At 43.7% G+C, this 14,985-nt stretch overlaps 1 protein-coding gene across 1 annotated transcript; it reads left to right on the top strand.

The window, feature by feature from the left end:
• The first annotated feature begins 308 nt into the window (after positions 1-308).
• On the top strand, positions 309-11,193 carry LOC311141702 (zinc finger protein 131-like). The gene is made up of 9 exons (XM_084177122.1): positions 309-420; positions 1,465-1,603; positions 1,809-1,910; positions 2,877-3,021; positions 3,214-3,343; positions 6,808-7,002; positions 7,206-7,590; positions 9,816-9,946; positions 10,071-11,193. Exons 2-9 carry the CDS (start codon positions 1,480-1,482, stop codon positions 10,554-10,556), a joined length of 1,698 nt encoding a protein of 565 aa, XP_084033248.1. The 5' UTR covers positions 309-420; positions 1,465-1,479; the 3' UTR covers positions 10,557-11,193.
• The last annotated feature ends 3,792 nt before the right edge of the window (positions 11,194-14,985 follow it).

Raw genomic sequence — 14,985 nt, 5'->3', positions numbered from 1 at the left:
GCACAGATACAAACATGAGTGCTCTATATATCTCTATGGCCTGTTTTTCACACGTGTATCTGCCCTCTCATTGGCTAGAATGGTCCCACCTTAAATCGCTTCCTCCTGCCTGCCTTCCATCTTTGAGGACGTATTTTGTCATTATTCGAGCGGTTTGTCGACTATCTTGTCAATATAATAGACAATATTTAGTGTTAACTAGTGACAACCAGAATGCAGAGACGAGAACCGAAAGGGGAGGCCATATGTTGCCTAGCAACACTCCTCGGCGTCCTCTGGAGTTTGCAGTGGCTGCTGGGAATCTGAGGCCCGATTGAGTGACCGCCCTTTTTAGACGAACGAGAGTAGAGCAACGCTGCTGGAGTCGGGAGAGGGATATACGCAAAAACAACTAAATAAAGCTGCGGAACCTAACTTGAGGTATGTTTTTTGATGCATGAGGTGAAATACTAAGGACAAATGAGGTCTAAATTGGAAAATGTCTCTGGAAAAAGTGTATTTTAATGCGCGATTTGATGACGTAATGGCGATGGTCAAACTCGAAATGGCGAGCCTTCACGGGCCGATTTCAAATGATTACCTAGCTAACGTTAACTTGCTGGCTAACGTTAACGGGATTCTTCGCTGATTTTTTTACCCATTATGTATCACGTAGCATTGGTATGATTAGATACACATTATGATTAAATGTATATCGTTAGTTTGATTTTGCGGCCCGAATTATAGCCAGAGTAGAGGCCTTCCGCTGCAACTAAGCAATTTAGCTAACTACCTGCGTTAACACTGGTCGTGTTCGAGAGTATCACAACCGTGATGTATCATGGGTAAATTGTGACTGACGGACTAATCTACAAGAATATTGAGTAGTTATTTATGACTCAAGGTGATTTGTAGATCTGTCAGTCTCGCCTTTAAAGTAGACTGCAATGTCGAACGTGCTCACTGTCTGCCATTGGCCAACTTGATGCGGTTAGCGCTGCTGTCAAACGCATGATTGGCTGAATTCGACGTCTTTCCTTTGCATTGGTACTATTCTATTGGATAATACATTAGATTGACGCGTTTTTCCCGCCTCGAACATCCTTGTGATAGTTCATGATGGTCCGTGCTATCCGGGGACGTGGTTAGGTAGCTAAATGGTGAGGCTAGGGACGTCCCAAGGACCCCAGATAGCACTGATAATGTAATGATGAGAAATCAGTCCAATCAGTCCAACATAGCGGTATTTTCCCTCAAATAAACCCAAATTGGCAGATAATTATGAAAATATATATTCATTAGGCTACAAAATGCCCAATGATAAAATGTTATTGAAATCAAAATGTTAAAATCACAGCACTGTCCATCATATTGGTCATATTTAACAAAACAAATGTAACTGTACAAACACAGACCATTACTGGTGATGTGATCATCTGTACAGTGTGCCATCTTTGCATGGATTTCTTCCTTGTGCCGTGCCAGGTGAGGGGCTGAGCCATGGCGGATGAGGATGAGGTGGAGTGTGGCAGTGAGTTCCCAGCCCTCTATAAAGTCATGCTGGACAAACTGAATGAACAGAGACATTTGGACCAGTTCACAGACATCACTCTCATAGTGGACGGTAAGCTCATCCTCAATGATGCTTGTTGTATTGCCGAAAGTGAAGGTGCAGCTTAAGATTGTTGACTTGTATGTTTTGTTCAGATAAATACATTTCTGTTTCAATATCATTGTGTTAAAGACAAGTGTCCACATTGTATGAAGTATTCTAGTTAATGATGTTCTGTGCTGTACTATTTATGGGCTCATCTTACTCTGGTCTTTAGGGCACCATTTCAGGGCTCATAAGGCAGTGTTGGCAGCATGCAGTCAGTTCTTCCACAAGTTCTTCCAGGACTTCACACAGGAGCCACTAGTGGAGATTGAAGGTGTGTATTGCTCAGGGTTTCCATTAGCCGGCAATAAAAAAGAAAATAAAAAAATAAATAAAAATGTAAAGCCTTTTTTTAAAAACATTTTTATATACAGTACCAGTCAAAGGTTCGTACACACCTACTCATTCAAGGGTTTTTCTTTATTTTTACTATTTTTTACATTGTAGAATAATAGTGAAGAAATCAAAACTATGAAATAACACATATGGAATCATGTAGTAACAAAAAAGTATTAAACAAATTAAAATATGTTTTATATTTGAGATTCTTCAAATAGCCACCCTTTGCCTTGATGACAGCTTTGCACACTCTTGGTGTCCAGTGTAGAAAATAGTTAAAATATAGAAAAACCCTGGAATGAGTAGGTGTGTCTAAATTTGACTGGTACTGTGTATATATATATTTTTTTTATAAAGCATAAACTGTTGCCGGCCAAAATGACAGGGACCCCCAAAAAATATTAGCAAAATAATGCTTTTTATTCACTAATCAGCGAGGCCTATTGTCACGCGCACTGCCCAAATTGTGGGCTTCCCTAATAGGCATAGGCCTAGGAGCTTGTGATTTGGAACAATCCACAGCTATTTAAAACAATTAATAAACTAATGATCCTCGATTTCTGGTTATGTATTTTATTTATTTCTGTATAGACAGGAGTAATTATATAATTTTGGCAAATGTATTTCCATTTACTTCCCCATTGGACCCACCTCTGTGCCATGTTCTATGGGCCAGTAAATTCAAATCTTCCTGGTCACGTTGTCCGGCGCTGCTGAACCAATGACACATCGTCTGCCTGTCTGTCATATCAATCAAGAAAATAAACAATAGCAGAAAGAGCTCTATAGCCCCTGAGAAAAGCAAATAACAAGACCCACATCCACTTTTGATAATAACTATAAGACTTATCACATGCTAACCCAGTGCACCCATCAATCCTCTGTGTTGTTTGTTCTGCAGGAGTGAGTAACTCAGCCTTCCGCCAGCTGATGGAGTTTACGTACACGGCTACACTTGCCGTCAGTGGGCCAGAGGAGGTCAACGACGTGTGGAAGGCAGCAGAGTACCTCCAGATGCAGGAGGCCATCAAGGCCCTCAACAACAGGTTAGCCTGCCATTAGAACATCTGGACCCCCTTACTACTAATATAGTCCCGTACTACCAATATAGGCTAGTCCCTTTTTGGTGTTGTCTTGTTTGGTTGTCATCTTTTTTTGTTAAATGGTATTTTATCCCAGTGTATTTGAACGCAGAGCACTTTGATGAAATAGAACCGTCTCTGTCTCCTTCTCCATAGGATGAGTGATGGCACTCCCTTCAGCCCGTCCCAGGCCCTGGCGGCAGGGAAGAGCAATGCCAAAAAGAGGAAGCCAGCTGAGACTTTTAGCATGATCACTGAGACTCTTCAGTCAGTGGTGGGGGAGCAGGTTAGAGGTCTACAATGACACATTATGCTTGAGTTATTATGACATAGAATTATGACCTGCATAAAGTGCTAAAAAGTGTCCCACAAGAGATGGCGCCAGAGAAGATGGCTGCCGTTTTACAGCCCTCTAACCAATTGTAATATTATGTGTGTTTTTTCGCGTTATTTGTAATTTATTCTGTACATAATGTTTCTGCCATTGTCTCTTATAACCAAAAATAGCTTCTGGATATCAGGACAGCGATTACTCACCTCGTATTGGACAAATATTTTTTATTCAACGAGTCGGATGCGAAGGATATGCTACAGACACCCGACAAGGCCCAAATCCCCGTCATTCGCATGAGAAAGAGACGGAGATATCGTGGACGTAGGTCGGGGTGCCTTGAAAGGATCCGACAGCGAGCAAGTAAACTGCCTCTTCCATCAAGCCTATTAGCCAATCTTCAATCACTTGAATATAAATTAGATTACCTAAGATTACGGCTATCCTACCAACGGGACATTTAAAAACTGTAATATCTTATGTTTCACCGAGTCGTGGCTGAACGACAACATGGACAACATACAGCTAGCGGGCTATACGCTACATCGGCAGGATAGAACGGCTGACTCCGGTAAGACAAGGGGTGGCGGTCTGTGTATATTTGTAAACAACAGCTGGTGCAGAAAATCAAATACTAAGGAAGTCTCAAGGTTTTGCTCGCCTGAGGTAGAGTATCTTATGATAAGCTGTAGACCACACTACTTATCAAGAGTTTTCATCTATATTTTTCATAGCTGTCTATTTACCACCACAAACCAATGCTGGCATTAAGATTGCACTCAATGAGCTGTATAAGACCATAACTAAACAGGAAAACGCTCATCTACAGGCAGCGCTCCTAGTGGCCGGGGACTTTAATGCAGGGAAACTTAAATCCGTTCTACCTAATTTCTACCAGCATGTTAAATGTGCACCAGAGGAAAAAAACTCTAGACCACCTTTACTCCACACACAGAGATGCATACAAAGCTCTCCCTCGCCCTCCATTTGGCAAATCTGACCAAAACTCTATCCTCCTGATTCCTGCTTATAAGCAAAAACTAAAGCAGGAAGCACCAGTGACTCGGTTAATAAAACAGTGGTCAGATGACGCAGATGCTAAACTACAGGACTGTTTTGCTAGCACAGACTGGAACATGTTCCGGGATTCTTCAGACAGCATTGAGGAGTACACCACATCAGTCACTGGCTTCATCAATAAGTGCATCGACGACGTCGTCCCCACAGTGACCGTACGTACATACCCCAACCAGAAGCAATGGATTACAGGCAACATCCGCACTGAACTAAAGGGTAGAGCATCCGCTTTTAAGGAGCGGGACTCTAACCTGGACGCTTATAAGAAATCCCGCTATGCCCTCCGACGAACCATCAAATAGGCAAAGAGTCTATACAGGACTAAGATTGAATCGTACTACACCGGCTCTGACGCTTGTCGGATGTGGCAGGGCTTGACAACTATTACAGACTACAAAGGGAAGCACAGCCGCGAGCTGCCCAGTGACACAAGCCTACCAGATGAGCTAAACCACTTCTATGCTCACTTCGAGGCAAGCAACACTGAAGCATGCATGAGAGCACCAGCTGTTCCGGATGACTATGTGATCATGCCCTCCGTAGCCGATGTGAGTGAGACTTTTAAGCAGGTCAACATTCACAAGGCCGCAGAGCCAGACGGATTACCAGGACGTGTACTCCGAGCATGTGCTGACCAACTGGCAAGTCTCTTCACCAACATTTTCAACATGTCCCTGACTGAGTCTGTAAAACCAACATGTTTCAAGCAGACCACCATAGTCCCCATGCCCAAGGACACTAAGATAACCTGCCTAAATGACTACCGACCCATAGCACTGACGTCTGTAGCCATGAAGTGCTTTGAAAGGCTGGTCATGGCTCACATCACCATTATCCCAGAAACCCTAGACCCACCCTAATTTGCATACCGCCCCAACAGATCCACAGATGATGCAATCTCTATTGCACTCCACACTGCCCTTTCCCACCTGGACCAGAGGAACATCTACGTGAGAATGCTATTCATTGACTACAGCTCAGCGTTCAACACCATAGTGCCCTCAAAGCTCATCACTAAGCTAAGGACCCTGGGACTAAACACTTCCCTCTGCAACTGGATCCTGGACTTCCTGACGGGCCACCCCCAGGTGGTAAGGGTAGGTAACAACACATCTGCAACGCTGATCCTCAACACAGGGGCCCCTCACGGGTGCGTGCTTAGTCCCCTCCTGTACTCCCTGTTCACTCATGACTGCATGGCCAGGCACGACTCCAACACCATCATTAAGTTTGCCGACAACACAACAGTGGTAGGCCTGATCACCGACAACGATGAGACAGCCTATAGGGAGGAGGTCAGAGACCTGGCCATGTGGTGCCAGGATAACAACCTCTCCCTCAACGTGACCAAGACAAAGGAGATGATTGTGGACTACAGGAAGAAAAAAAAAAGAACTGAGCACGCCCCCATTCTCATCGATGGGGCTGTAGTGGAACAGGTTGAGAGAAGTTCCTTGGTGCCACATCCCCAACGAACTATCATGATCCAAACACACCAAGACAGTCGTGAAGAGGGCACGACAAAGCCTATTCCCCCTCAGGAGACTGAAAAGATTTGGCATGGGTCCTCAGATCCTCCAAAAGTTATACAGCTGCACCATCGAGAGCATCCTGACTGGTTACATCACCGCCTGGTATGACAACTGCTCGGCCTCTGACCGCAAGGCACTACAGAGGGTAGTGCGTACGGCCCAGTACATCACTGAGGCCATGCTTCCTGCCATCCAGGACCTCTATACCAGGCGGTGTCAGAGGAAGACCCTAAAAATTATCAAAGACTCCAGCCACCCTAGTCATAGACTGTTGTCTTTGCTACCGCACGGCAAGCGGTACCGGAGCGCCAAGTCTAGGTCCAAAAGGCTTCTCAACAGCTTCTACCCCCAAGCCATAAGACCCCTGAACAGCAAATCATGGCTACCCATACTATTTGCACTGCCCCCCCCACCCCCAACCCATCTTTTTACGCTGCTGCTACTCTGTTTTTTATGCATAGTCACTTTAACTCTACCCACATGTACATATTACCTCAACTAGCCGGTGCCCCCGCACATTGACTCTGCACCGGTACCCCCCTGTGTATATATAGCCTCCCTACTGTTATTTTATTTTACTTCTGCTCTTTTTCTCTCAACACTTTTTTTGTTGTTTTATTTTACTTTTTTATAAAAAAATTAATTCATTGTTGGTAAAGGGCTGTAAATAAGCATTTCACGGTAATGTCTACACCTGTTGTATTTGGCGCATGTGGCAAATAAAAATTGATTTGAAATCATCATCATCCTAATCCTCTGTCCTTTCCTCCTAATATCTGTTGCTGTGCTGACCCCAGTCTCTCCTTGCAGGTGGAGATTGAGGTGGAGATCGGGGAGGGGGCCATCGAGGTGGAGGAGACTGGTATGGAGGAGGTGGTAGACGCTGCTCGGAACGCCCAGGCAGCCTCGGACGACTCGGCCCTGGCACTGCTCGCTGATATCACCAGCAAGTACCAGCAGGGGGGGCCAATGCTGCACGTGGTGAAGAAGGAAGGACTGGAGGAGGTAAACAAAACACTCTGTCTCTCTAATGCGCGTGTAAAAACCACACACTTGGAAGGACCGTGACCAACATTGATTCAAAGCATTCATTTTAATATTATAAGGAGACTATTATTTTGGTGACATTTCCAATCTTTCTTAAAACAAGTCGTCCTTTCATCTCAATGCATCCATACATTATGAAAAATAAAGTTGTGTGTGTGTAGGAGATCCAGGAGGAGGTGTATCAGGAGGAGACGGTGACAGCTCCCAAGACTCTCGAGGGCCTGGAGGTGGTCGAGGTCCAGATCTCTCAGCTGGACAACATGTTCCGCTGCAACAAATGTGACCGCAGCTTCCGTCTCTACTACCACCTCAAACAGCACATGCGCGCGCACGTGGCCACCCTGGACAAGCCGCATGTGTGTTGCCACTGCGGTAAGGCGTACATGCGGGAGGCGGCACTGAAACAGCACCTGAACACGTTACATTACGAGGCAGAGGAGCTGTCGCGCAGCCAGTCCCAGAAGAAAAAGATGCACGTGTGCGATTACTGTGACAAGCAGTTTGACCACTTTGGACACTTCAAGGAGCACTTACGAAAGCACACTGGTGAGAATGATAATACCCAGAGGGATTCATTTAGGGCAGGGGTGTCAAACTCATTCCATGGAGGGCCGAGTGTCTGCGGGATTTTTGTTTTTTCCTTTCAATTAAGACCTAGACAACCAGGTGAGGGGTGTTCCTTACTAATTAGTGACCTTAATTCAGCAATCATGTACAAGGGTGGAGCGAAAACCCACAGACACTCGGCCCTCCGAGTTTGACATGTGATTTAGGGGTTCAAGTTTATCTGTGTTCAAGTGCCCGAGTTAACTACAGTTGAAGTCGGAAGTTTACATACACCTTAGCCAAATACATTTAAACTCAGTTTTTCACAATTCCTGACATTTAATCCTAGTAAGATTAACTGTCTTAGGTCAGTTAGGATCACCACTTTATTTTAAGAATGTGAAATGTCAGAATAATAGTAGAGAGAATTATTTATTTGAGCTTTTATTTATTTCATCACATTCCCAGTGGGTCAGAAGTTTACATACACTCAATGAGTATTTGGTAGCATTGCCTTTTAAATTGTTTAACTTGGGTCAAACATTTCAGGTAGCCTTCCACAAGCTTCCCACAATAAGTTGGGTGAATTTTGGCCCATTCCTCCTGACAGAGCTGGTGTAACTGAGTCAGATTTGTAGGCCTCCTTGCTCGCACACGCTTTTTCAGTTCTGCCCACAAATCTTCTATAGGATTGAGGTCAGGGTTTTGTGATGGCCACTCCAATACCTTGATTTTGTTGTCCTTAAGCCATTTTGCCACAACTTTGGAAGTATGCTTGGGGTCATTGTCCATTTAGAAGACCCATTTGCGACCAAGCTTTAACTTCCTGAATGATTTCTTCACATGATGCCATCTATTTTGTGAAGTGCTCCAGTCCCTCCTGCAGCAAAGCACTCCCACAGCATGATGCTGCCACCCCGTGCTTCACGGTTGGGATGGTGTTCTTCGGCTTGCAAGCAGCCCCCTTTTTCCTCCAAACATAACGATGGTCATTATGGCCAAACAGTTTTATTTTTGTTTCACCAGACCAGAGGACATTTCTCCAAAAAGTACGATCTTTGTCCCCATGTGCAGTTGCAAACCGTAGTCTGGCTTTTTTATGGCGGTTTCGGAGCAGTGGCTTCTTCCTTGGTCCTCTGTAGCTCAGCTGGTAGAGCACGGCGCTTGTAACGCCAAGGTAGTGGGTTCGATCCCCGGGACCACCCATACACAAAAATGTATGCACGCATGACTGTAAGTCGCTTTGGATAAAAGCGTCTGCTAAATGGCATATTATTATTATTATTATTATTCCTTGCTGAGCGGCCTTTCAGGTTATGTCGATATAGGACTTGTTCTACTGTGGATATAGATACTTTTGTACCTGTTTCCTCCAGCATCTTCACAGGGTCCTTTGCTGTTGTTCTGGGATTGATTTGCACTTTTCGCACCAAAGTACGTTCATCTCTAGGAGACAGAACACATCTCCTTCCTGAGCGGTATGACGGCTGCGTGGTCCCATCGTGTTTATACTTGTGTACTATTGTTTGTACACATGAACGTGGTACCTTCAGGCATTTGGAAATTGCTCCCAAGGATGAACCAGACTTGTGGAGGTCTATTTGTTTTTCTTCTGAGGTCTTGGCTGATTTTCTTTTGATTTTCCCATGATGTCAAGCAAAGAGGCACTGAGTTTGAAGGTAGGCCTTGAAATACATCCACAGGAACACCTCCAATTGACTCAAATGATGTCAATTAGCCTATCAGAACCTTCTAAAGCCATGACATCATTTTCTGGAATTTTCCAAGCTGTTGAAAGGCACAGTCAACTTAGTGTATGTAAATTTCTGACCCACTGGAATTGTGATACAGTGAATTATAAGTGAAATAATCTGTCTGTACAAAGTAGATGTCCTAACCGACTTGCTAAAACTATAGTTTGTTAACAAGAAATGTGTGGAGTGGTTGAAAAACAAGTTTTAATGACTCCAACCTAAGTGTATGTAAACTTCCGACTTGATGTTCATTTGTAGTTCCTGGGCAGGCTAAAACGGCATCCACAGCACTTCATTGCACTTATCAACCAGACTTCACTTCAACAACACCTTTGTCTCTCCTCTATGAGTATGATCATGTGCATTGATGACTGTGTGACCTGTTCTTGTGAATGTGAATGCGACCACCTCAATAGGATCTCCTGAGTTATGCATTAGATGTAATTCATTCTTTGGTCCCTGTGTGTGTAGGTGAGAAGCCGTTTGAGTGTCCAGACTGCCATGAGCGCTTTGCCAGGAACAGCACATTGAAATGTCACATGGCTGCCTGTCAAAACGGCGCCGGGGCCAAGAAGGGACGAAAGAAACTCTACGAATGTCAGGTACAGAGAACACTCCTTTCTTCCTGATTTAATCAGGAGTCAACATGTACTGTTTTGCTGATGTTGTGCCGATCACACCCTTGACTAGTGCACTTGCTGGGGTTCTAAAATGATCTCTCTCTAGGTGTGCAGCAGTGTTTTCAACAGCTGGGAGATGTTTAAAGACCACCTGACGACCCACACAGGAGAGAAGCCCAACCACTGCACCATGTGTGACCTCTGGTTCACCCAGCCCCACGACCTGCGCCGACACCTCCGCGACCTGCACAGTGTCACAGACGACACGCTGATGGCCCAGGAACTGGACATCGGCGCCATGGCAACGCAAGAGGAAGTGGCTGGGGAGGAGGACGAGGAGGGAGGTGAGAGCGAGACCCTCTTGCTGGAGGACGGGATGAGGGTGGAGCATGTTACCGTGGAGCCTGTAGACGTGGTAGCCATGGAGGAAACGGACATGGTGGTGGAAGAGGTGACGGAGATGTGTGAGGAGGACATGGAGCGATTGAAGGAGGCAGGGGTGGAGATCCGGGTGGTGCAGGTGTCAGCAGAGGGACAGGTGAACTCTGAGATCCAGGTGGAGGAGGAATCACAACAGACTGTGGATGTATGAAGCAGGAGCGGAGCTCCATCTCAAATCATACCCTGTTCCCCATAAATACACTACCTTGGCTTTGACCAGAAGTACTGCACTGTATGAGGAAAAGGGTTTTATTTTAGATGTGCCCGCTGGTTGTGGTCAAACTGGAAAAGCTCCACCTCCTCACCCTGTTGACTAATAGGGTAACGGACAGAGACAAGTATTTGAAGTTGCTCAAATCTGTAGATGATATTTAGTTAGAACCTGCTGTGAGCATGGCTCTGTCTTCCTCTCTCTGCGTGTGTCTGTGGCAGAGATAGACCTGCTGATTGTCACAGACCAATCAAATGCTTTCAAGATCTTTTTTGCTTTCTTTCGTTTTTTTACATTTTAGCATGTACATTTGAGATGATCAATATTCATTTTCCAAGACAATATGCAATCCATGAAGATCCCTACTCCGTTATATGGTCTCACCAGCAGACACCAGTTATTGATTGGAATGCACCGTCTGTTTCACTGTCATACCGCTGCAGATGTATTGTTGATGTGCCTCACTGCTGTTGCCCAGTTTGAATCCACCTGAAGCACAGATCTGTTTGTTGAAAAATCATTCAGCACTTGATTAAAGAGCATGTTTTTGATGGTGCCCATGCCCTAACTGATTTTTTTTTTAAAAATAGCTTAATTTTCTTAATATCTTAGTCAGTTTGTTTAAAAAGATAATGGCTGTTAGTGTACGTACACTGTTTTCTGTTTTCTGCCCACCAATTCCCCTGCTTGACTTCCTGTCTACCTCTTCCTACTTCCTGTTCTGACTGCAACACAGCCCTGTTCCCACAAGATACTGGAGTTTATGAACGACACTGTTATGCTATTAAGAAACAGAAATGAGAAAGTATTAAAAGCTAACAAGTATTTTTTATTTTACAAATGTTCATAATTGCATTGTTTTATTTGTACAGATCAATAAAGAAGAGCGATGTAATCAATAAATATTGAATTCTCAAAACGTGTCCACACTTACGAATTATATTTCTTACAATGATTTCAAATATGCCACTTTCAAATGTGTCTGACGGAGAAGTGGAAGTTTAGCTTACTAGACATCAAGAATGAACAAAAACCTGCTGGGTCTAAATGCAGTTAAAAATGTTTTATGGATTGTATAAGCTTGTAAATACAAATAAGGTTGACGTAAACCAGATTGTTTCTTACTGTCAGCATCTATTGCTGTCTGTCACTGAATGTTGCTGTCATTTACTGCCTGTCACAGCCTATCTGGTGCTCGTCTTCTTGCCACCACAGCAGAAGGCCCTTGAGTGAGTGACATCAACGATTGAAATGCTACTAGAGCGCACTGGTAACTAGCTAGCCATTTCACACCAGTTACACAGGACTGAGTCCGGGGACTGAGATGGCCATTGCAAAAAGTAGATTTTGTGGTCAATTAACATTTTGATGTGTGCTTGGGGTTATCGTCGTGTTGGAAGATATACTTGCAGACAAGTTTCAGCCTCCTGGCAGAGCCAACCAGGTTTTTTGGTTAAAATGTCCTGGTACTGGGTAAAGTTCATGAAGCTGTTGACCTTAACAAGGGGCCCAGGATCAGTGAAAGCAAAATAGCCCCATAACATCAAAGATCCACCACGATATTTTGCAATAGGTACAGATGTAGGATCTTAATTTGAGCCACTTTGCTACAGCTGGAAGATAATCCTGCAGCAACAGGAAATGTGAATTATTAAGTGGATTATAATTAATGGACATTTTTGTAGGGGTTGATAGATTGTTCATAAGGGAAAATAAAGTCTAAAATGTATACTATAAGTGGAAATTACAAACTTCCGAAGCCTTTTAAACCTCAAATACAGTTGAAGTCAGAAGTTTACATACACCTTACCCAAATACATTTAAACTCAGTTTTTCACAATTCCTGACATTTAATCCTAGTAAGATTTCCTGTTTTAGGTCAGTTAGGATCACCACTTTATTTTAAGAATGTGAAATGTCCGAATAATAGTAGAGAATTATTTATTTCAGCTTTTATTTATTTCATCACATTCTCAGTGGGTCAGAAGTTTTCATACACTCAATTAGTATTTGGTTGCATTGCATTTAAATTGTTTAACTTTGGTCAAACATTTCAGGTAGCCTTCCACAAGCTTCCCACAATAAGTTGGGTGGTTTTTGGCCCATTCCTCCTGACAGAGCTGGTGTAACTGAGTCAGGTTTGTAGGCCTCCTTGCTCGCACACGCTTTTTCAGTTCTGCCCACAAATCTTCTTTAGGATTGAGGTCAGGGTTTTGTGATGGCCACTCCAATACCTTGACTTTGTTGTCCTTAAGCCATTTTGCCACAACTTTGGAAGTATGCTTGGGGTCATTGTCCATTTGGGACCAAGCTTTAACTTCCTGAATGATGTCTTGAGATGTTGATTCAATATATCCACATAATTTTCCTTCCTCATGATGCCATCTATTTTGTGAAGTGCACCAGTCCCTACTGCAGCAAAGCACCCCCACAGCATGATGCTGCCACCCCCGTGAAAATGTAACATATTCTACAAGAACCAATATCACTCCCTAAAAACACAACCTTATCGAACAAACCTTGGATAGCTTTTCAGAATTCACTGATAAATTGGTTCACATGAAAAAAACAATAAAACTAAAGGCATAGAAACCATAAATGACTTGGTAACAGGAAATACATTTAATTTCCATGACAGCTTTAAAAAGCTATTTTGGATTGACCAATGTAGATATTTTCAAAAAAATACTACTTAAAAGTTTTATATCACAAAACGAGTAAAGTACGTTTTCGATTAGCTCTGTGTCCTGCGCCTGACTTCGTCCTACCACATCACACTGACAACCTGACATATGGTATACTGAAGTATAATTACAAGCATTCCATACGTGTCAAATACTTTTATTGACAATTACATTAAGTTTATGCAAAGAGTCAATATTTGCAGTGTTGACCCTTCTTTTTCAAGACCTCTGCAATCCTCCCTGGCATGCTGTCAATTAACTTCTGGGCCACATCCTGACTGATGGCAGCCCATTTTTGCATAATCAATGCTTGGAGTTTGTCAGAATTTGTGGGTTTTTGTTTGTCCACCCGCCTCTTGAGGATCGACCACAAGTTCTCAATGGGATTAAGGTCTGGGGAGTTTCCTGCCCATGGACCCAAAATGTTGATGTTTTGTTCCCCGAGCCACTTAGTTATCACTTTTGCCTTATGGCAAGGTGCTCGATCATGCTGGAAAAGGCATTGTTCGTCACCAAACTGTTCTTGGATGGTTGGGAGAAGTTGCTCTCGGAGGATGTGTTGGTACCATTCTTTATTCATGGCTGTGTTCTTAGTCAAAATTGTGAGTGAGCCCACTCCCTTGGCTGAGAAGCAACCCCACACATGAATGGTCTCAGGATGCTTTACTGTTGGCATGACACAGGACTGATGGTAGCGCTCACCTTGTCTTCTCCGGACAACCTTTTTTCCAGATGCCCCAAACAATCGGAAAGGGGATTCATCAGAGAAAATGACTTTACCCCAGTCCTCAGCAGTCCAATCCCTGTACCTTTTGCAGAATATCAGTCTGTCCCTGATGTTTTTCCTGGAGAGAAGTGGCTTCCTCGCTGCCCTTCTTGACACCAGGCCATCCTCCAAAAGTATTCGCCTCACTGTGCGTGCAGACCTCACACCTGCCTGCTGCCATTCCTGAGCAAGCTCTGCACTGGTGGTGCCCCGATCCTGCAGCTGAATCAACTTTAGGAGACGGTTCTGGCGCTTGCTGGACTTTCTTGGGCACCCTGAAGCCTTCTTCACAACAATTGAACCTCTCTCCTTGAAGTTCTTGATGATTCGATAAATGGTTGATTTAGGTGCAATCTTACTAGCAGCAATATCCTTGCCTGTAAAGCCCTTTTTGTGCAAAGCAATGATGACGGCACGTGTTTCCTTGCAGGTAACCATGGTTAACAGAGGAAGAACAATGATTTCAAGCACCACCCTCCTTTTTAAAGCTTACAGTATGTTATTCTAACTCAATCAGTATGACAGAGTGATCTCCAGCCTTTTCCTCGTCAACACTCTCACCCGAGTTAATGAGAGAATCACTGACATGATGTCAGCTGGTCCTTTTGTGGCAGGGCTGAAATGCAGTGGAATTGTTTTGGGGGGATTAAGTTCATTTTCATGGCAATGAGGGACTTTGCAATTAATTGCAATTCATCTGATCACTCTTCATAACATGCTGGAGTATATGCAAATTGTCATCATAAAAACTGAGGCAGCAGACTTTGTGAAAATTAATATTTGTGTCATTCTCAAAACTTTTGACCATGACTGTATGATACTTTTCTTGTCAATCATCTTTAAAAAATGTATACTTAAAAACTGGAAATCAACCAATCCTCCGTCATTAACGCAAAGGAAAGGTGAAATGCTTTATTAT

This window comes from Coregonus lavaretus, assembly GCF_964263955.1.
Source record: "Coregonus lavaretus genome assembly, chromosome: 14".
Classification (NCBI taxonomy): domain Eukaryota; kingdom Metazoa; phylum Chordata; class Actinopteri; order Salmoniformes; family Salmonidae; genus Coregonus; species Coregonus lavaretus.
This window is presented reverse-complemented; position numbering and strand designations above follow the sequence as displayed.

Bases quoted from the DNA above. Each gene is read 5' to 3' on its own strand.
- LOC311141702 (XM_084177122.1), top strand. From the start codon at position 1,480: ATGGCGGATGAGGATGAGGTGGAGTGTGGCAGTGAGTTCCCAGCCCTC. The intron at 3,022-3,213 runs GTTAGCCTGCCA...CCTTCTCCATAG, and splicing joins ATCAAGGCCCTCAACAACAG to GATGAGTGATGGCACTCCCT. The intron at 7,591-9,815 runs GTGAGAATGATA...CTGTGTGTGTAG, and splicing joins GCACTTACGAAAGCACACTG to GTGAGAAGCCGTTTGAGTGT.